This window comes from Coregonus lavaretus (genome assembly GCF_964263955.1).
Source record: "Coregonus lavaretus genome assembly, chromosome: 23".
NCBI classification, from domain to species: domain Eukaryota; kingdom Metazoa; phylum Chordata; class Actinopteri; order Salmoniformes; family Salmonidae; genus Coregonus; species Coregonus lavaretus.
The window spans coordinates 8,048,836-8,071,177 of NC_140010.1; the positions used below are offsets into that span (position 1 = coordinate 8,048,836).

The window sequence follows — 22,342 nt, forward strand, 5'->3', positions numbered from 1 at the left end:
TGTTCTGTAGTAGCAGGGAGGACCATTGATGGTCATGCAGAGGGGGGAGGTGGGGGAGGACAGGGGAGGATGGATCTGCTCAGCTAGCTTCTGCTGGTGCAGTGCCAGAGATGGAGGGAGACTGAGAGAGAGAGAGAGAGAGAGAGAGAGGGAGAGAGAGAGAGCAGAGGAGAGGAGAGGAAATCGATACCGATTCAGAGCGAGTCAGATAAGCCTGAACAATGTATAGTGCAGACACACTCTATAACCCAATCACACATGTACACACCACATGCAAACACAAACACACACGCACACGCACAGTAGAATGTGCTTGCAGGCCTCCATGAAGATGCATTACATACCCCATAAACCATTGCAACCTTTAAAAATGAAATGACATCACAATCCTGGATTGCATTAAGGTGGTTTTGCTGACATAAGCAGAAACTGATCATTACTACATACACTAGAATTCTCCTGTTAAAGAACACTGCCTTTGTCTTGCGAGGGCTATTCTATGTAAATCTTTCTCCTTTCTACAACAGATTCTTTATCATAAAATTACTTTCAGGTTTCAATAAAGGTTACATTCAAAAGTGTTAGGATATGCAGTTGGTGTTATCCACAGATTCAACCTGTGCATTCTTAGTAACCCAGTTACTTGAGTGTCTGAGGTGTGATGTTGGGTGTTTTCCTACAGGTTTAAATAGCATGTTATACACAATTCTGTTTGTAGCTACCACACGTATGTTGGGGTTGTGGTTGACGCTGTGTGTTAACCACACATTTGGCTTACCCAGAAGCGAGTCTCTTACAAGGGCTACACCACGTCTCTCTTCCTTCCACTCTGCTCCATCTCCCTCTCCCTCATGCTTATCAATTATTAAAGTCTCTATCGATCCTTTCACAACCCTACCTCTATCAGCCTGTTCACACAAAGCCCAAACTCCCCAACCCTGAATCAATCCCCAGCTCTCAGCTCTATTTTTTCACATAACACTCTGTTTGTTTGTTTACGTTTTGATTGAGTTTGTTTACTTGCACCGATCTGAACGTTTGCATTTAATTGCATGAACAAAGAACATGGGGCTATACTACAGATTGGCATTAATCTTTCATAGACGGCATTAAAGACATTGGTCTACAGTATATATGAATGGCACTGGCAGTGTTGGGGAATGGGCAACAGAGAGATAAGGGTATACTTAAGCAATAAGGCACGAGGGAGTGTTGTATATGGCCAATATACCACGGCTAAGTGCTGTTCTTATGCACAACGCAACACAGAGTGCCTGGACACAGCCCTTAGCCATGGTATATTGGCCATACATCACAAACCCCTGGGGTGCCTTAATACTATTATAAACTGGTTACCAATGTAATTAGAGCAGTAAAAATAAATGTTTTGTCATACCTGTGGTGTACGGTCTGATATACCACGACTGTCAGCCGATCGAACCACCCAGTTTATAAAAAGTGTTACTCCATTCTATAGATCACAGTTCTAATAATAACATATAATAATAACAACAATATTCTGAGCATTGAACCCCAATGAAGATGATCAAGCAACATCTGACTTATGATCAGATTGTTCGCTCTGTCCCAGTTCTACCTCCACTATCATGAATAACACACCTGGGAAAAGCTGTCCATTCAGAACCACAATGCAGTCTCCCCACCTGGCGCCATATACCTCACACAGCTCAGCTTGTTTACAGTTGAAGTCGGAAGTTTACATACACTTAGGTTGGAGTCATTAAAACTCGTTTTTCAACCACTCCACAAATGTCTTGTTAACAAACTATAGTTTTGGCAAGTCGGTTAGGACATCTACTTTGTGCATGACACAAGTCATTTTTCCAACAATTGTTTACAGACAGATTATTTCACTTATAATTCACTGTATCACAATTCCAGTGGGTCAGAAGTTTACATACACCAAATTGACTGTGCCTTTAAACAGCTTGGAAAATTCCAGAAAATGATGTCATGGCTTTAGAAGCTTCTGATAGGCTAATTGACATCATTTGAGTCAATTGGAGGTGTCCCTGTGGATGTATTTCAAGGCCTACCTTCAAACTCAGTGCCTCTTTGCTTGACATCATGGGAAAATCAAAAGAAATCAGCCAAGACCTCAGAAAAAAAATTCACAAGTTTGATTCATCCTTGGGAGCAATTTCCAAAAGCCTGAAGGTACCACGTTCATCTGTACAAACAATAGTACGCAAGTATAAACACCATGGGACCACGCAGCCGTCATATCGCTCAGGAAGGAGACGCGTTCTGTCTCCTAGAGATGAATGTACTTTGGTGCGAAAAGTGCAAATCAATCCCAGAACAACAGCAAAGGACCTTGTGAAGATGCTGGAGGAAACAGGTACAAAAGTATCTATATCCACAGTAAAACGAGTCCTATATGGACATAACCTGAAAGGCCGCTCAGCAAGGAAGAAGCCACTGCTCCAAAACCGCCATAAAAAAGCCAGACTACGGTTTGCAACTGCACATGGGGACAAAGATCGTACTTTCTGGAGAAATGTCCTCTGGTCTGAAGAAACAAAAATAGAACTGTTTGGCCATAATGACCATCGTTATGTTTGGAGGAAAAAGGGTGTGGCTTGCAAGCCGAAGAACATAATCCCAACCGTGAAGCACGGGGGTGGCAGCATCATTCTGTGGGGGTGCTTTGCTGCAGGAGGGACTGGTGCACTTCACAAAATAGATGGCATCATGAGGAAGGAAAATTATGTGTATATATTGAAGCAACATCTCAAGACAAAAGTCAGGAAGTTAAAGCTTGGTCGCAAGTGGGTCTTCCAAATGGACAATGACCCCAAGCATACTTCCAAAGTTGTGGCAAAATGGCTTAAGGACAACAAAGTCAAGGTATTGGAGTGGCCATCACAAAGCTCTGACCTCAATCCCATAGAAAATCTGTGGGCAGAACTGAAAAAACATGTGCAAGCAAGGAGTCCTACAAACCTGACTCAGTTATACCATCTCTGTCAGGAGGAATGGGCCAAAATTCACCCAACTTATTGTGGGAAGCTTGTGGAAGGCTACCCGAAACGTTTGACCCAAGTTAAACAATTTAAAGGCAATGCTACCAAATACTAATTGAGTGTATGTAAACTTCTGACCCACTGGGAATGTGATGAAATAAATAAAAGCTGAAATAAATCATTCTCTCTACTATTATTCTGACATTTCACATTCTTAAAATAAAGTGGTGATCCTAACTGACCTAAGACAGGGAATTTTTTTAAAGATTAAATGTCAGGAATTGTGAAAAACCGAGTTTAAATGTATTTGGCTAAGGTGTGTGTAAACTTCCGACTTCAACTGTAGCTGAATCACATATGTTAGTGCTGGGCTGGAGCGAAAGCATGCCTACCTTGTAGCTCTCTAAGACCATGGTTGGTGACCACCAACTGACACAGTCGTAGAGAAAGAATGAACCACAAAAACAACTGCTGTACACCATAGGCCAAATCCTAATTTACTAATATGTGTTTAGCAGGCACTTTAATCCGAAGCGATTTACAGTCATGTAAGCATATATTTAACATATGAGTGGTCTTGAGAAACAAACCCACTACCTTGGCGTTACAAGCGCCATGCTCTACCAACTGAGCTACAAAGGACAGTTTAATGGTCCAATGCAGCCGTTTTTATATCAATATCAACTCATTTCTGGGTTTTCAATTAAAATTGTCAAAAATAAGAAAAAATTGCTTATTAGCAAAGAGCAATTTCTCAAGCAAGAATTTTGCTTGGAATATCTGGGAGTGGTCTTAGTGAGGAGGAAAACTGAAAACTAGCTGTTATTCGCAGAGAGGTTTGGAACTCTCTTTCTTATTGGTCTGTTAACTAATTTACTGCCTTGTCACGACTTCCGCCAATGCTGCCTCCCCTCCTTGTTCGGGCATGCTTCGGCGTTCGTCGTCACCTGCCTTCTAGCCACTGCCCCTCCATATATCATCATTCCATTTGTCTTGTCTTGTCAATTACACACACCTGGTTCTTATCCCCTCATTAGTCAGTGTATAAGTGTTCCCTCTGCCCCCCTTGTCATTGTGGATGATTGTTTATTGTGAGAGTAGTGTAACTCGGTGGAGCTACTCGCACGTTATATTGCCAGGGTAGATATATCCCCTGTGCCTGTATATTGTTGGAGTATCCCATACCGTGTATTGCCAGGGTAGATACAGTGAGGGAAAAAAGTATTTGATCCCCTGCTGATTTTGTACGTTTGCCCACTGACAAAGAAATTATCAGTCTATAATTTTAATGGTAGGTTTATTTGAAAAGTGAGAGACAGAATAACAACAACAAAATCCAGAAAAATGCATGTCAAAAATGTTATAAATTGATTTGCATTTTAATGAGGGAAATAAGTATTTAACCCCCTCTCAATCAGAAAGATTTCTGGCTCCCAGGTGTCTTTTATACAGGTAACGAGCTGATATTAGGAGCACACTCTAACATCTCAGCTTGTTACCTGTATAAAAGACACCTATCCACAGATGCAATCAATCAATCTGATTCCAAACTCTCCACCATGGCCAAGACCAAAGAGCTCTCCAAGGATGTCAGGGACAAGATTGTAGACCTACCCAAGGCTGGAATGAGCTACAAGACCATCGCCAAGCAGCTTGGTGAGAAGGTGACAACAGTTGGTGCGATTATTCGCAAATGGAAGAAACACAAAAGACCTGTCAATCTCCCTCGGCCTGGGGCTCCATGCAAGATCTATAATAATATATAATAGATCTCACCTCGTGGAGTTGCAATGATCATGAGAACAGTGAGGAATCAGCCCAGAACTACACGGGAGGATCTTGTCAATGATCTCAAGGCAGCTGGGACCATAGTCACCAAGAAAACAATTGGTAACACACTACGCCGTGAAGGACTGAAATCCTGCAGTGCCCGCAAGGTCCCCCTGCTCAAGAAAGCACATATACAGGCCCGTCTGAAGTTTGCCAATTAACATCTGAATGATTCAGAGGAGAACTGGGTGAAAGTGTTGTGGTCAGATGAGACCAAAATCGAGCTCTTTGGCATCAACTCAACTCACCGTGTTTGGAGGAGGAGGAATGCTGCCTATGACCCCAAGAACACCATCCCCACCGTCAAACATGGAGGTGGAAACATTATGCTTTGGGGGTGTTTTTCTGCTAAGGGGACAGGACAACTTCACTGCATCAAAGGGACGATGGACGGGGCCGTCAAATCTTGGGTGAGAACCTCCTTCCCTCAGCCAGGGCATTGAAAATGGGTTGTGGTTGGGTATTCCAGCATGACAATGACCCAAAACACACGGCCAAGGAAACAAAGGAGTGGCTCAAGAAGAAGCACATTAAGGTCCTGGAGTGGCCTAGCCAGTCTCCAGACCTTAATCCCAAAATCTGTGGACGGAGCTGAAGGTTCGAGTTGCCAAACGTCAGCCTCAAAACCTTAATGACTTGGAGAAGATCTGCAAAGAGGAGTGGGACAAAATCCCTCCTGAGATGTGTGAAAACTTGGTGGCCAACTACAAGAAACGTCTGACCTCTGTGATTGCCAACAAGGGTTTTGCCACCAAGTACTAAGTCATGTTTTGCAGAGGGGTCAAATACTTATTTCCCTCATTAAAATGCAAATCAATTTATAACATCTTTGACATGCGTTTTTTCTGGATTTTTTTGTTGTTATTCTGTCTCTCACTGTTCAAATAAACCTACCATTAAAACTATAGACTGATCATGTCTTTGTCAGTTGGCAAACGTACAAAATCAGCAGGGGATCAAATACTTTTTTCCCTCACTGTAGTTTCCCCTGTGTCTGTTTTCGTGTGTCGCTATCTAGCGCAATTGTGTACGATGGAATAAACTCTGTATTCAGTGATTTACCCTCCTGCGCCTGACTCCTTCTATCACACTCAGCACAGAATCACCCACCCGCTATGGAGTCAGCGGGAGAGGAGCGCATGCATGGAGTCGTGCCACGGGTCCAGGAGCATTCCACGATGCTGGCCAGCTTGGGGGAAGCGATGGATCGGGTTCTTCAGGTCATCCAACTCCTGGAGAGGAGAGGACCCGATCTGTCGAGACCAGCTGGCCAACTGGATCCAGCCACCTACACCCCAGCACCCGGAGGGATCCAGATATCCCCACCACTGGCATTCGACGGGACGGCGGCGCTCTGCCAAGGATTCCTCCTCCAACTGGAGCTCTACATTTCCAGCATCAGGCCGGCCCCATCGGAGCGGGAGAAGGTGTCCGTCCTCGTTTCCTGCCTCTCGGGGAAAGCCCTGGAGTGGGCCAACACGGTTTGGAATGAAGGAGGAGCCGCGTTGGAGAACTACGGGGAGTTCGCTCGCCTCTTTCGGGCGGTCTTCGATCACCCGCCCAAGGGTCGAGAGGCGGGTGAGCGGCTGGTCCACCTAAGGCAGGGGACGAGGACCGTGCAGGACTTCGCGTTGGAGTTTCGGACGCTTGCAGCGGGGTCCGGGTGGAACGAGCGGGCCCTGTTCGACCATTTCCGGTGCCATCTGCGGGAGGACGTCCGACGGAAGCTAGCCTGCCGGGATGTTATCTTTCACACAACTGGTGGTCATGGCCATCCATTTGGACAACCTGCTGGCAGCCAGAGGACGTCCTGGTTGGAGTCTGCCCGTTTGACTCGGATCCAGAGCTGATGGAGCTGGGTGGAGCCGCCGTCCGAGAGACCGGAGGACGACAGCGACAGTGCCACTCTGGTGGCACGAAGGGACAGTACACCACACGTAGTCGTCAACGCTCTTTTGGGTCTGGAGGCGGCAGGCAGGGCACTCTCGCATTACCCCAGGTATCGAACACCCACACTCGTTCAGAGCCCTCTGCTGCTCACTGTACCCTACCTATCTACTTTCCCGATCACATGGTAGTTCCCCAGTGTAAGGCGCTAGTCGATTCAGGCGCAGCTGGGAGCTTTATGGGCAGGGCATTCTCACGCCGTCAAGGCATTTCATTGGTTCCCCTATCCATTCCACTCCCCATCAGAGCACTTGATAGTCGACCATTAGGGTCCGGGTTTGTTAAGGAAGTTACTGTACCAGTCACCATGATCACCCAGGAGACTCATTGTGAGCAGGTTACTTTTTCTATTATTGAGTCTCCTGCTTTCCCTGTGGTATTCCCCTTGGCTAGCACTCCACAACCCCACCTTCTCATGGCCGCAGAGGGTTCTCACGGGGTGGTCGCGAGAGTGTCAGGGTAGGTGTCTAGGTGTTTCCGTTGGTGCAACCACAGTGGAAAGTCCAGACGGTACCTCCACCGTGGGCATTCCCCCCAAATACCTCAATCTGGCACACACATTTTCTAAGACGCAGTCGACAAAATTACCACCTCATCGGGTGGAGGATTGCGCGATAAACCTTCGGGTAGACGCTGTACCTCCCAGGAGTCATGTGTACCCCCTGTCGTAGGCTGAAATGGTGGCTAGGGAAACACACATCACCGAGTCCCTGGGCCAGGGGTATATATACGTCCCTCCACTTCACCCGCCTCCTCAAGTTTCTTCTTTGTGAAGAAGAAAGACGGCGGTATGCGCCCGTGCATTGATTATTGATCACTGAACAAGGAGATGATAAGATTTAGTTGTCCTCTCCCCCTCATTCCTTCAGTGATTGAGTCAATGCATGGGGCGCACTTCTTCACCAAATTAGATCTCAGGAGGGCATACAACTTGGTGAGTGTTCGGGAGGGGGATGAGTGGAAGACAGCATTCAGCACAACCATGGGGCATTATGAATACCTGGTGATGCCCTACGGTTTGATGAATGCTCCATCCGTCGTCCAGTCCTTTGTGAACGAGGTGTTTCGGGACATGCTTGGTCACGGTATGGTGGTCTACATCGATGATATCCTGGTGTATTCCGTCACGCGCGCCGAGCATGTGTCCCTGGTTCACAAAGTGCTGGCCCAACTGTTGGAAAATGACCTTTATGCCAAGGCAGAGAAGTGTGTGTTTTTCCAGCAGTCCGTCTCCTTCCTCGGATACCGCATTACAACCTCAGGAGTGGAGATGGAGGGAGATCGCATATCAGCCGTGCATAATTGGCCGACTCCAACCACGGTTAAGGAGGTGCAGCGCTTCCTTGGCTTCGCCAACTACTATCGAAGGTTTATCTGGGGCTTTGGCAAGGTCGCAGCTCCCATTATATCTCTGTTGAAGGGTGGCCCGTCCCGGCTCCGCTGGTCTGCTGAGGCTGACCTGGCCTTCAGTAGACTATGGGGTCTGTTCACCTCAGCCCTGGTACTAGCCCACCCAAAATCCATCACTACCGTTCGTAGTGGAGGTGGATGCATCCGAGGTAAGGATAGGTGCTGTCCTATCTCAACGCTTGGGCACACCACCCAAGCTCCGCCCCTGTGCCTTCTTCTCTAAGAAGCTCAGCCCGGCGAAGCAGACCTACAACGTTTGTGATCTGGAGCTGTTGGCTGTTGTCCGAGCTTTGACCGTGTGGAGGCATTGGCTCGAAGGGGCTGGACGGACCACCGTAACCTGGAGTACATCCAGGCAGCGAGGAGGCTGAATCCTCGCCAGGCCAGGTGGGCCCTATTTTTCACCCGGTTTGATTTTACACTGTCATACATTCTGGGTACGAAGAACGTGAAGGCAGACGCACTGTCCCGGCTGTATGACACAGAGGAGAGGCCCAGAGACAACAACCCCATAATCCCGGCCTACTGCATTGTGGCGCTGGTAGTATGGGCGATGAACGTGGATATAGAGCAGGCATTACGCACAGATCCATCGCCACCTCAGTGTCCAGCTGGGCTGCGGTACGTGCCTGCTCTTTTCAGTGATCGTCTGATCTACTGGGCACACACGTCACCCTCCGCTGGTCACCCAGGTATCGGTCGTACAGTGCAGTGCCTGACCGGAAAGTAGTGGTGGCCTACCTTGGCTAAGGACGTGAGGGTGTACGTCTCCTCCTGCTCGGTGTGCGCCCAGAGTAAGGCACCTAGGCATCTCCCAGTGGGTAAGTTACAAACTTTACCAGTTCCACCACGACCATGGTCTCACCTAAGTGTTGATTTCTTGACTGACCTTCCCCTCTCCCAAGGTAACACCACCATCCTGGTCGTTGTGGACCACTTTTCCAAGTCCTGCCGCCTCCTTCCTCTGCCCGGTCTCCCCACGGCCCTGCAAACTGCGGAGGCCCTGTTTACTCACGTCGGGGTACCAGAGGATATAGTGTCCCCAGTTGACGTCCAAGGTCTGGAAGGCGTTCATGGAACGTCTGGGGTCTCGGTCAGCCTGACCTCTGGGTTCCACCCCGAGTCAAATGGGCAGGTGGAATGGGTAAATCAGGATATGGGTAGGTTCCTGCAGTCCTACTGCCAGGACCGGCTGGTGGAGTGGTCTGTGTTCTTACCATGGGCAGAATATGCCCAGAACTCTCTACTACTAACCTAACGCCATTCCAATGTGTTTTAGGTTACCAACCGGTTCTGGCACTGTGGCACCAGAGGCAGTCCGAGGCTCCTGCGGTGGATGACTGGTTTCGGCGCGCGGAGGAGACGTGGGAGGCTGCCTATGTTCACCTCCAGCGCGCCGTGCGTCGTCAGAAGGCCAACGCTGACCGCCACCGCAGTGAGGCCCCGGTCTTCGTACCGGGGGATCGGGTCTGGCTCTCGACCCGGAATCTGCCCCTCCGCCTGCCCTGCCGGAAGCTGAGCCCGCGGTTTGTGGGGCCGTTCAAAGTCCTGAGGAGAATCAACGAGGTCACTTATAGGTTATTACTTCCCCCTGATTACTGTATTAACCCCTCGTTTCATGTGTCTCTCCTCAGGCCAGTGGTGGTTGGTCCGCTCCAGGAGTCTGAGGTGCGGGAGGTTCCTCCACCTACTCTGGACATTGAGTGGGCCCCGGCGTACTCTGTCCGTTCCATCCTGGTTTCGAGGCGTCGTGTGGGGGGCCTTCAGTCCCTAGTGGAGTGGGAGGGGTACGGTCCGGAGGAACGGTGCTGGGTCCCGGTGAGGGATATCCTCGATCCCTCCCTGTTGCGGGATTTCCACCGTCGCCATCCGGCTCGCCCTGCTCCGCGTCCTCCTGGCCGTCCCCAAGGCCGGGGTCAGCGCGCTGCTGGAGCTGCACGTCAAGGGGGGGGGATACTGTCACTACTTCTGCCGAGGCTGCCTCCCCTCCTTGTTCGGGCAGGCTTCGGCGTTCGTCGTCACCGGCTTACTAGCCACTGCCGATGTCACCAGGCATTGCAAAATTCCATCCCAGCTAAACTGACTGAAATTTCAGGTAGTCTTTTCAAACAGCTCTTACACTAAAATGGCATTATCATCATTTTCACAATTTCACAATATTATTCCAACCTCATAGTGTGTAAATATATATAAAACACAGGAAAATCATGTTTTTGACTGCACTGGGCCTTCAACATCAGTGCTCCACTTTTCATGCAAATACTCTTATTTTGATAACACTGGCACAGACAGAATATTGCAAGATAGATTTGCAGCTTTCCTCCTCGCAATTATTTGCCCATTTTGTCACATTATATCAGATGGATTTCCTTCTATCCTCCAGCTTTATCCCTCAACTATTTTTCCTGGAGTGTGTGGGTTTCCAATCCACTGAAGCAGCTAGTCGGTGGTAGTGGCAATCATAATGGATGATAGGTTATGTTTTTGTGATGTACTGCAGAGAAGATGGTAGAGACAAAATGAGAGAGAGACAGAGAGAGAAAGAGAGAGAGAGAGAGAGAGAGAGAAAGACAGACAGAGAGTGAGAGAGAGAGAGAGAGAGAGAGAGAGAGAGAGAGAGAGAGAGAGAGAGAGAGAGAGAGAGAGAGAGAGAGAGAGAGAGAGAAGAGAGAGAGAGAGAGAGAGAGAGAGAGAGAGAGAGAGAGAGAGAGAGAGAGAGAGAGAGAGAGAGAGAGAGAGAGAGAGAGAGAGAGAGAGAGAGAGAGAGAGAGAGAGAGAGAGAGAGAGAGAGAGAGAGAGAGAGAGAGAGAGAGAGAGAGAGAGAGAGAGAGAGAGAAGAGCGAGAGTGGGGGTTGGGAATGGGAAGCAGCTTTATTGATCTCCTATGTGCAAAGCCAGGCAAATAGGGAAAGGACAGAGCTACACTATTAATGACAATCCACACTACCACAGCTATATGGTTCTATCTTGCTATCTATCTTGCTTTTTCACTGTATTTATTAGATACGCTTCCTACAAGGAAAAGGTTGCACCAGTATCCAGCCTGTAGCTATACAACTTCAAACAACTCTTGCACTGTCTGACCTGCAGCTTGTGATCACAACACCCTGTAGACCGTGACAGTGCAGAGGAATCCGTGGTATTGACTGTAACCCCCTGTAGACTGTGTGACAGTGCAGAGGAATCAGTGGTATTGACTGTAACACCTGTGAAAATGATGTACTACAAGAACACCATCTCCAACAAACTGCTAGCAGCTCCAACAGTCTGCATCCTTATGGACCCCTGAACTAGCCTGCTGATCCAGTCTGTTTGTGATTTAAACAACTCCTTTTTGTGTTGGTTCAATGCCTTGCCAAATATGTATGGTATGACAACGAGATAGAAGGATTGGGATCAGGCTACTCTTGAACACATACACACAGGAAACTTGGTTGTAATTTGGTGAGATCAGCATTTCAACTCAACACGTGCTTGCTGACACACAAACACACACACACACACACTTATAATGAGTCAATAACTCATCAGCCATTCAGATGTATGTGATTTAATTGAAACTTGTGGGGAGGGGTACTAAAATCCACCCCTCTGGGCACTAATCACAAGGGAAAGCACACCACTACACGGTGTTCAGAGTTGCACGATTATACGGTGTTCAGAATGATCTTTCGTTTGACAGATTAGAACGGAGAAAAGCCATGCATGTAATGGGATCACATATACGCTTTGTGTGATTTAGCCTAGTTGTTTCTACAGTTTGTTTATGAGTAAATGTTTTATGGGTAAATTAAAATATTAAAGCATATGAACGGAAATTATATGTATAAAGAATATTCAGCTATTATAGAGGGTGAGAACGTTTTTACCAAATGTAAGAAATCTTTTTTAGGCCCATAGGTTATTCGTTGGTGTGGACCTAACATGAAGGTTTTGTCTGAAATTGTCTCAAACCATTCCCTCCTGTTTTACACTAAAACTATACATTTTCTCAGAAATTTCATAACCAATTGGAAAAACAACTCTCACTATAACTTGTTCATTGGCGTTTATTGTATTTTTTCTATTGCAATCATTTCGAATGTCTCTTGTTTTGAAATTATTGATTGGACAACGATTTAAATGTAAAACATAAACGTGATAAAATTAATCAAACAAATCAAATGCAGAGAGAAAAAATCTAATTAAAGCATGACGAAGGTGTTTGTGGCCTTTATTTGGTTACTTAGGGCCTACTGTGGTGAAAATGGGTCCAAGGCAAGAAATGTCCTTTGCACGATAAAAGTTTATATTTTATTTGAGTAGTAGATGTTTTTCTATGGCCAAGGGATATCGACATAAACTGAACAGGTATTCGACCAGGCAACTAAAATCCTGCGTCACCAAAACAGAAGGAAGCCAGTGGTAGATAGACAGGACAACCCATAGGCCTATCTAGTCTAATTTTAGACCTTAAACTACAAAAGCTGCCGAAATGAAAAGCCGGCGCGGCCATGTGGTTAGCTGTCTTTCAGGTCTGGATTCGAATATTGATCCATGTGCCACATTTAAAAGGGGAGAGTGGGAGCTCGCGTATTGATCGTGCAGCCAGAGGTCACGCGCCCCTCTGACGCGCTCTCCACCCTCGCCTCTAGTTTGTAGGTTGACGTTTATTGTCATGAATCTTGCCCTGGAGGCAAAACTGAGCGATATCCGTTAGATGGGCCAGCTGCAAAGTCAAAATTGGCTGTATCGTAAAAATTCATGAAAACAAAAATTTATTGAATGTTAGGGTTAAACATTAGGGTTAGCAGTGTGGTTAAGGTTAGGGTTAAGGTTAGGGTTAGGTTTAAAATCAGTTTGTTTGACTTTGTGGATGTGCCAGCTAGGGACCACTCTGCAGAGCTACCTCCAGAACAATACTCATGACAATAAATGCCAACCTGCGACTAGTTTAAGCCTCCATGCTCAAGCTGGCGGGGCAAGTGGGACCCATGAGAGAGAGTGACTGTGTGAGTGACATGTTTGGAACATATGGGATTCACTAGAGAGACCCACGATGGACAGGGCGACATGTTTTAGACACCAAGTTTTGTGTTTTTAGTCTCTGTCGCCTCCCTTATTATTATGCGTATCTTATAGCTCTAGCTATCTTTTAATTCTCGCCTAATGTTTTCCCCTATTATTAAAGGTTTTTTATTTTAATGGTTGCATACAATGTAAATAAAAAGTGCTATACAAATGCAATATATTATTACACATACACACATCCGGCCTGGCGCTTTACAGAGCACACATCTCCCCATCCCCATAATACACCCAGAGTCTCATATTAACCTTATATGACTATGAAATGTACAGGTCCTCTCAGTGGTTATATCAGGCTAAATGGTATGTTAACGTTGGGCTGAGGTGTAACAGTGTGCATGCAGTTTCTCTTGCAATGTGTCACACCAACAAATGGTGACAGGGATATCATGCAATCACTTTCACTGTACCGCAGATACTGTATCTCTCTAAAAACGGTGATATAAAAAGAGAGAAAGATTCTCTCACAAAGTCTGCTGTGAAGTTTAAGGCGTTTTGCACTGACTATCGTGCTGAATCGTTTGGAAGTTGTGGTTTGTCTGATGTGTATAACGTTCGTTTTACTGTGATTTTTCCTACAACGCTGGACATCTTTAGCCAAAAATAAGTGATATATAGCATATCAGATTCATTATAGTAGCCTATACCGCGAGTTATTTATCGTAGCATTAAATTGAGAGGGTTTGACAAAAGAGTGAACATACTACGCTTTTATGCGCAAAACGTCAATAGTTACGATCGACTGTTCAATACACAGCCCACACGAGAAAGGCCGTGAGACCAGAAGCATCTTACCCGCCAACCGAAGGGCAGACATCCGCTGAAACTCTGGCTCCTGGAGCCACTTCCACATTCTCCTAAACGTCTCCCGGCCGGACTTGAGTTTACTCCACGGCTTGGGGTTCCGCAGAAGATCCGAGAGGGTTCCTTGGGACCGACATAGGATCCTCTGGGCGAAAATCGCCTGGGGAATGGAGTAGCGCTTCAGCTCCGCTGTTATCCGCTGAGCCACCTCTTTCGTGTTGATCTCCTCCGTCTGCCCTCCCGACCCTCCTCCCTGGCCGGACCCAGCCCCGTGCCTCTCTCGCTCGGCCAGCATCGCTGCCCCATTGGCCTGGGAGTGGAGGTGGCTGTGCGGATGGTGCATCCCGTTGAGGTTGGACATCATGCCATGCCCATGGCCGCCTAAACTCCTGGCAAGGTGCTCCTCGCTCCGGGACAGCATTGCAGCGTGGGACTCGAAGCCTGTCACAGGGGAGAGCATCTTGGCATCGTTTGAAAGGTGAGCACTTGGACCGTAGGCTGAGAGCGTCTGCTGGGAGTTGTGCAAAGAGCCGAGGCCGTTGGACAGCGGGGAGAGTGACCCATGGACCATGCCGGACATATCTTTAGGGTAGTGGCCGTACAAGTTTCCCATAGACGCCAGCCCCCGGTGGTCATCCCTCATCAACGTAAAGCTCCCGCTGACGTTCCCCGCGGAGAGTCGCTGGTGGGCGGCTGCGTGGTGGTGTGAGTGTGGGTGTGGGTGGTGGAACTTGTCGGAGACCGTGGATATGGAAGGTAGGTGCTGGAGAGGGGTCAGGGTGGTGTAGGTGTTGCTCAGGCTCATCCCGGACTCGCACATGCTCATTGCCGGGTGGAGGTGGCCAGAGAGCGCAGAGGGGTCTGTCCGGTAGTCCCCGGTACCATCCAGGATCGAGGCCATACTGGACACCATGGCCGATCGGCCGTGTGCGTGAGAAACCAGGTTCCGGTGTGAAGGGAGGGAGGACTGCCGGGCGTGCGAGGAGCTCATCAGTTCCTCAGCCTGTGAGTGCGAGACGCCGTGGAGGTTTCCAAGGTTTTCCATTGTGAGTTCCATCACTGAAAGAATATATCTTTCTTGATCCCACCTCCCTCCCCTCCCTCTCTCTCCCGCTCCTTCTCGGTCCTTTCACTCACACTCACACACACAGACAGAGGCGCGCTCACTCTCCCTCTCTCTCAGACTCCTGGAGCGATAATATTACCAAACGATCTTAAAACCAATCCATTGATTAGATTTTTTCTCCAGTCAATCCAACATTTTTTTTGTAAATAATCTATCTTGATCCAAGGTAGGTAAATATCGCGTAAAGTCCTCGTCCACGTTTGGCTGTGTTGTTGTCCTGTGTTATAGGCGCTCGTTGGCTATATCTCATCCCTTGTCCAACAGCGCTTCCACTGAAAATTGGCTGAGCCGCGTGTCAAGATGTATGTGGGCGCGCCCCTGTGTATTTAAAACGTGGGCGGTTACGCGCATTATAGTCGTGTGGGATTCACAGACAGAACACACTGTATATGTGTGTAGAGCATGCACTGTATATGTGTGTAGAGCATGCACTGTATATGTGTGTAGAGCATGCACTGTATATGTGTGAAGAGTATGCACTGGGCACACACTGGTTGAATAAACGTTGCTTCCATGTAATTTCAATGAATATACGTTGAACCAACGTGGAATAGACGTTGAACTGACGTCTGTGCCCAGTGGGTCTGGCTTCAAGTCATGCACTTGTATGTGTGTGCGCGCGCGCGTGCCTGCGTTAGAGATTTAAATGCAAAAGTCAAATGTTTTAAAAGTAACAAACTCCAATCTATCTCTCCGAGGATACTTCATCACAGTATGCGCACAATTTGATTTTATTCACTCTGCACACAAGTGCCCCTTCTACAGATAAACGTTGTTTTCCCACGGAGTGAATGGTTTGGCATTTATGCGCTTAGTGATAAACCTGATCAATGTATTGATTGACAGAGATTAATGATGTGGCCTGACCCTGTTAGGGGGTGGAGAGGTCACACAGATAGAATCCTAACGCCGTGCATGATGATGGTGAGGGAAAAGGGCAAATCCTCTCCTCTTCTGAAGCGTTTCATTCTAAACTCCAGCCAGCGTTCTGAAGTTCTGAGGTCCAGCGTTCTGAAGTTCTGAGGTCCAGCGTGCTGAAGTTCACTCGGCTGGTATGTAGAGCAATTTGTTTGGCCCAAAAGACAGCATGGACATGTGAACTTGTAGACTTATTAACCACGTTCTTTCTTCTAAATCAAAATAAAATAAAATAAAATGTAATTTGCCACTTGCGCTGAATGCTATTTTATAGTTCTGATCTCGCACAACAGCCATGTTTATATTGTCTTCAGATATGACCATAAGATTCCATCTTATTACCTTTTTTTTCAGGACAGATTGGACAATAACCTAATGTATATAATATTATTAATAATAATAATAATAATAATAATTATTATTATAATAATGACAATAATAATACTTGGCCTAATAATAATATAAATAGGCTACTACTACTACTAGGCCTAATAAGAATCATAATTTGCTATAATATAACAATTGCTTTACAATTGCTTGTATTTATTAACTTTATTTCACAGATGGTATTTTAATGATAAACAAAGAAATTGTGTGATAACAACGCTTAGATAATTCAGTGCAGTCGTTGTTTCTTGAATCTGAAATAAACAACATAGTTATTATGTAAATATTATATCATTTCCATTTCCAAAGTACTTAAAAGCACAACTTAGCCGGCAGGTAGAAGTTGAAAGCGTTGGGTCAGTAACCGAAAGGTCGCTGGTTTGAATCCCGGAGCTGGCAAAGTGGAAAAATCTGCGGTTCTGCCTTTGCGCAAGGCATGGTGACGTGGACTTAGATCAAAGCAGCCCCACGCACTTCTCTGATTCAGAGGGGTTGGGTTAAATGCGGAAGACACATTTCGGTTGAATGAATTCAGTTGTGCAACTGACTAGGTATCCCCTTCACCACTATTGAATAAAATGGGTAGCCTACTAGAGGTTTCACTGGTCACACTGTTGTAACCTCTGAAAAGCATGCCGCGTGTAACCTTTCGCTTAGCCGACTCTCCCTCTATCGATGACCCACCCGCCGCTATCGGAAATAAATGACTGTTGGAGCGCCAGAGAATCGGTTAGTTCCGCATCCACAGCGTCTCTTCACCCTGGGTATTGGCTCTGAGGCGCTATAGTGATGGATGTTAGCTACTGCCCGTCTGACCCAAGTCACACACATTCACCACTCTGTGTGTGTGTCCTTTGTGGAAGTTGTAAGTCAGCTTTAAACCATAGACCATTAGCTATGACCATGCTCGTTTGCACTTTTGGAGTAGTTGTTTTCTGGCCCGGTTTTCTGTAGCGGTTCAGTGATGTTCTGAGGGGATATCGAATCTTGACATGTTTCTTGCATGTCCACCAAGATAAGCCTTTGTTACTCTGGGAGGCCTATCCAATCATGTGTTTATTTTGATATTCGCAGTATTGCAACAAACACCTACCTGTCATTAAATTCTTATATGTTGAATAAGTATGGTAAAATGTGATGGGTGATTTGACCTGTAGACACTGAACCAAATACAGGTAACACATTGGCCTATCAGATCCAATTGATTTTACTTCGGCTATTTTGTATGGATTTAATTTTATGATTGTGGCACGAACTACGTAGGCCTTAGTAAGCCTACAAATGACTATCTCAAAAATGCATATGGCTACCGCACAAAAACGTTTCTTAACTGTGCAGACTTTTGAGGAATGATACGCCCATAGAATGCAACTACGTGCAGTCTCTTTGACAACAATAAGGACTTTTCTTTAATAATCCTGTTCATGAATTATATCAGTTTGATTGCATGATGGCTGCACACTTCAGTCTCTCTAGTGACCATGGCCCTTCTTTTGAAAATATATTCAGTCTTTGATTTAATGGGATAAAATAAAGTTTAAATTGAACAGTAAATCAACAGGCCTCGTGTCCATATGATCAAATAAATTGGTTAGAAACACTCCAAGTTTATGGCCAAAAGTGTAACGAAATATTTGGACAAAGTAATGACTAATTCGTATGTATATACTTTTCTTCCGTTATACAATTGAACAGCGCACCCATTTGGATATCAACAACTGGTAGCCGGTGACCGAATATTTCCAGAGATCACGACATCAGATTCCCTAACTGTGAGTTTTACGCGCACCTGTTATCATTGTTGTCTGGACTGGTAAGATGGAACTCAACAATATTTTGTGTCAGGCAAATAACACTTCACCTTTGTGTGTGTAAAATAGCCGGGAAAAATATGTTGAGCTTCTGAGTTATAACTGTTGATATAAGTTATAACACATGTTTGGAAGACATTTGAATTCCTTTTGATGAATATCCTTTGGATGAAAGATAAAGATCTTCAGATTAAAGTTTTTTCAGCTTTAGTAGAATATATTTAGTATAGATTGTGTTACTGTATATTTTTAGTCTTGCAGCGAATAACACACTGCTTTTAGAATACAACATTGCTTTAAAAAACAACAAGAATCAACCTGTTATTTTGAAAGGTAAAAAAGTTATATTGTTAAAAAAATAATATGAATCATATTAATTTTCAAGCATAATTTGAGGTTGCTCTTTTCTAAGTTTTGTAATAAGAGAGTCAAGTTGTTAATAAAGAAGACTGAATAACCGTTGTTTTTTGGAGCACACAAATCCTCCTTGGTATGGGTAGTACTGGTACTTAATTATTTTACCAAGTTTTAGAATTGATTTACTCATTCGATTTATTGACCACTCTACACACTTCTCAATCTTCGTCATGGTTATTTCCTAAAAACAGCAAGTAATCCCTCATCTAATGAAATCCATTTTCTGTTCATAGTTTAGTCCTATTTTGCCGAAACGGGAAAAAAAATACGTGTCTATAGCTGTGTATGTTGGTTGCTCGATTTCCTTTGATAAATAAAAATAGGCCTACATCCATATGACATGGAGATATTGACTCTAACACATTATATTTATAACACAATAAATAAACAATAAATGCTCCCTGGGTCTGGTGTTTGAAGTATAATAAACGGACTTTCACATGGTAAGGCTAACGTTCATCAAAACAGAGGATTGCTCTTGGAGTGCAACGACTGACAGATTAATGAAAATCTTGGTCCTATCGATACGATTGGTAATCAATATCCAAAGGTTGTTCAATGTATCTGTTTTAGGTAAACAACTAATGATTCATTTGAAGTTGCTAGATTCGTTGAAAGATATGTTGTCTACCTTTAAAACAATGCAGTGTTCTTTACTATAGGCTAAGATAGGCTGTGTGACAATTTAATTGACAACATAATTTTTGGTTAATTATTCCAAATACTGATTACATGAATTGTGTTTCATTTGTTTGATGTAATTGATGCTTTTTATGTAACCCACAGGCTAATTGTTTATCTAACTTTAACTGAAATATTTAACCCACTTCCGGTTAAATGGGTCTACAGCTATTAAAAACACAAAAGGTCTCAGTATTCGTTGATATATGTATGTGAATGTGAGAAGAAGCCTGTACCGTTCACATAATGAACCAAAAAACGTTATTTTATAGGCTACTTATCCCAATAAACCAACTCGACAAAGTTTAACGTTTTTTATCGAATCATTTGTTCAAACGGCTTTGAATTTGATATTTCAGGAGTATCAAAATGGCTTTTCGTGTTGTAATAAGTAGATGAAATGAAGTAGCCTAAACATGGAAGTTTTTCAAAAATAGTGTAGTCCTATTTCTATATTGCAGAGTCGATATAGTTTTCTATATTTGTTCTTTATGGGATCCGTGGGTTTTGTAGGCCATAGGCCTTTGAATCTATGCACTGCAGAACTAAATCAGATGGGTTTAAAATAATAACAACAATAATAATACTTAGTTCATTAGAGCTTTCTTAAAGTTGTTGAAATTAGTAACATATACATTATATAAAATGTTTAATAAATATATCAGTAAAATATATCAATATCATGTAAAGAAAATTAAACAAATAATAATAAATAAAGATTTTGTATTATTTATAACAAAAAAAGACCTTAATCCATTGTCAAAAATAAAGTAATCATCATCATCATCATCATCATCATCATCGTCATCGTCATCGTCATCGTCATCGTCATCATCGTCGTCGTCATCATCATCACCATTATTATTACATCATCATCACTATTACCATCATCACCATCACCAACACCATCATCACCATCATCACCATCAGCATCACCATAACCATCACCATCACCATCATCATCATCATCTAATCATCACCATCGCCATCATCACCATCATCATCATGTATATGAGAAGAGAGGCTTCATATCTTTGAACCAGCACTTCAGTATTGCTTGTATATCATGATCATAATTTCTTGTTGTCTCCAATAAATTGAACAAAATAATGTTTTTTGTCCTTCATTCATCCATCTTTGTATTAACTGATTTATTGATCTGTTGAACGGATGATTGGCTGATTGATTTATTGACTGATCGATTGGTTGTGCTACGACAGAAACCCAACCATTAGGGTAGATTTTTCTGGGCACAATTATAATTCCTTGCTAGAATTAGATTTAAATATAAAATATAGATTGTATATTCTATACATATATATATATATATATATATATATATATATATATATATTAATTTATTCTGCTGTAGTATGATCAATAAGAAAAAGAGAGGAACTGTTTCCATTTTATGTCATCGGTTGCTGATCCAATATGTTGCTCCTTTGGTATAGCTTAGATAATGGCTTCCAGATCACTTTCTGTAACACTCCACACAAACAATGCATAAATGAAGATATAAACCCACTTAAAATATGGCCCACTGCATATATTATGTGGGTCTTGCGTAAATATGAATAATATCTACTTTATTTACTGAAAATACACTGGAATAAAACTCCCACAACCTTTAGGGGCACTGGTTGCTAAGTAACAGAAGGAGAGATGGATTGAGACAGAATAGTCAATCAATTCTGCAGGGATTATGCTTGTGTGTGCATGATTATGTGTGCATGCTTGTGTGCGCATGCATGTGTGTGTGTGTGCTGGTGTGAATGTGCTTATACGCGCATTCTTTCACATGTGCATGTGTATATGAACATACAGTAAAGAGTGGCGCGGGTGTACGGTGTGAGAAAAGGAGGAGCTTCCATTCTTTCATCCATATTGTTCCAAGACAGATAGAAATATGTACTGTGTAGATCACAAAATTCCCATTCAAATGCCCAACCAATTCAATTCCTTTATCTTGAAGGAGAAATACACTCTAGACCTTGTATTTCTATAGGTCACAGGTCACCTCCATCTCTCCAGAGGCTTATCGGTTTGATTGGCTGTGTCTAGTTAAGGGAATATGGGAATATCTTATCTTCTCCATACAGAGGCATGGCCTAAACAGTCAGATATACCTATACACTCACAGCGCCGCCACGCCCAACGGGGATACATCGATTCTCTAACACCACCTGAAAATACAACACCCCTCATACCCTTGAGCCTCACGGACCAATAGAAAGTCCTATCATTAGATAATTGAAACGTCCCTGGCCAATAGGAAAGGGGAGTGTTGACACAATGAGAACATATGTTGAGTCAAATTGAATGCATCCCAATAGTCACAGGGAAGGTGAAAACAATGTTGTGGATGCTTTCTGTGGCAGGAATTTGCTTTAACCATTCTGTCACATTAGTGCAGGTGGAGGAGAAGAGAGGAAGCCATTTTGGCTACTGAGAGCTTAGACTTTAGAGGACGCTTCCAGCTAGTAAGATGGAACAGGATGACTATATGAACTACCCCGTGCTAATATCAGGGGCTGCATATTTTCGAAATGACTACAAATACATGTAGGTCATAAAAAAACAGTAGAAGGATTACCATGAAGTGTTGAATATTTAAAAAAAACATGCATGTGCAGAAACCTATACAACCTTTAGAACCTTTATAAAGAGGGTAAATTGATAACATTATGTAAACAAACAAAATGTCTTTAGTTTTTTGCTTTTTCACCCAATTCCTCACCCTAATCCAACATGTCTGCTCCTCCACCACCCATTTCCCCTCTGGTCGGCTACAGCGAGAGGCAGAGAAATATGCCTGCTTCATACACCTATCGATTTGGCCAACAAAGACAGACTGAGAGAAAGGGAGGGAGGGAGGTTGGAAGGGAGGGAGGGACAGAGGGAGGGACGAAGGAGGGGGTGAGAGGGCGAGAGATGAGGAATGCTTGCCATTGCCT

At 44.4% G+C, this 22,342-nt stretch overlaps 1 protein-coding gene across 1 annotated transcript in view; it reads right to left on the reverse strand.

Moving 5' to 3' along the window:
* LOC311099156 (hepatocyte nuclear factor 6-like) overlaps positions 1–15,102 on the reverse strand; it is a gene marked incomplete at both ends in the record, with an annotated part of 31,323 nt that extends 16,221 nt beyond the window's left edge. Inside the window, one exon of the mRNA XM_084139831.1 lies at positions 14,037–15,102. Within this exon, the coding sequence (XP_083995957.1) occupies positions 14,037–15,102 (1,066 nt within the window). The remainder of the gene's footprint in view (positions 1–14,036) is intronic.
* Between the last annotated feature and the right edge of the window lie 7,240 nt (positions 15,103–22,342).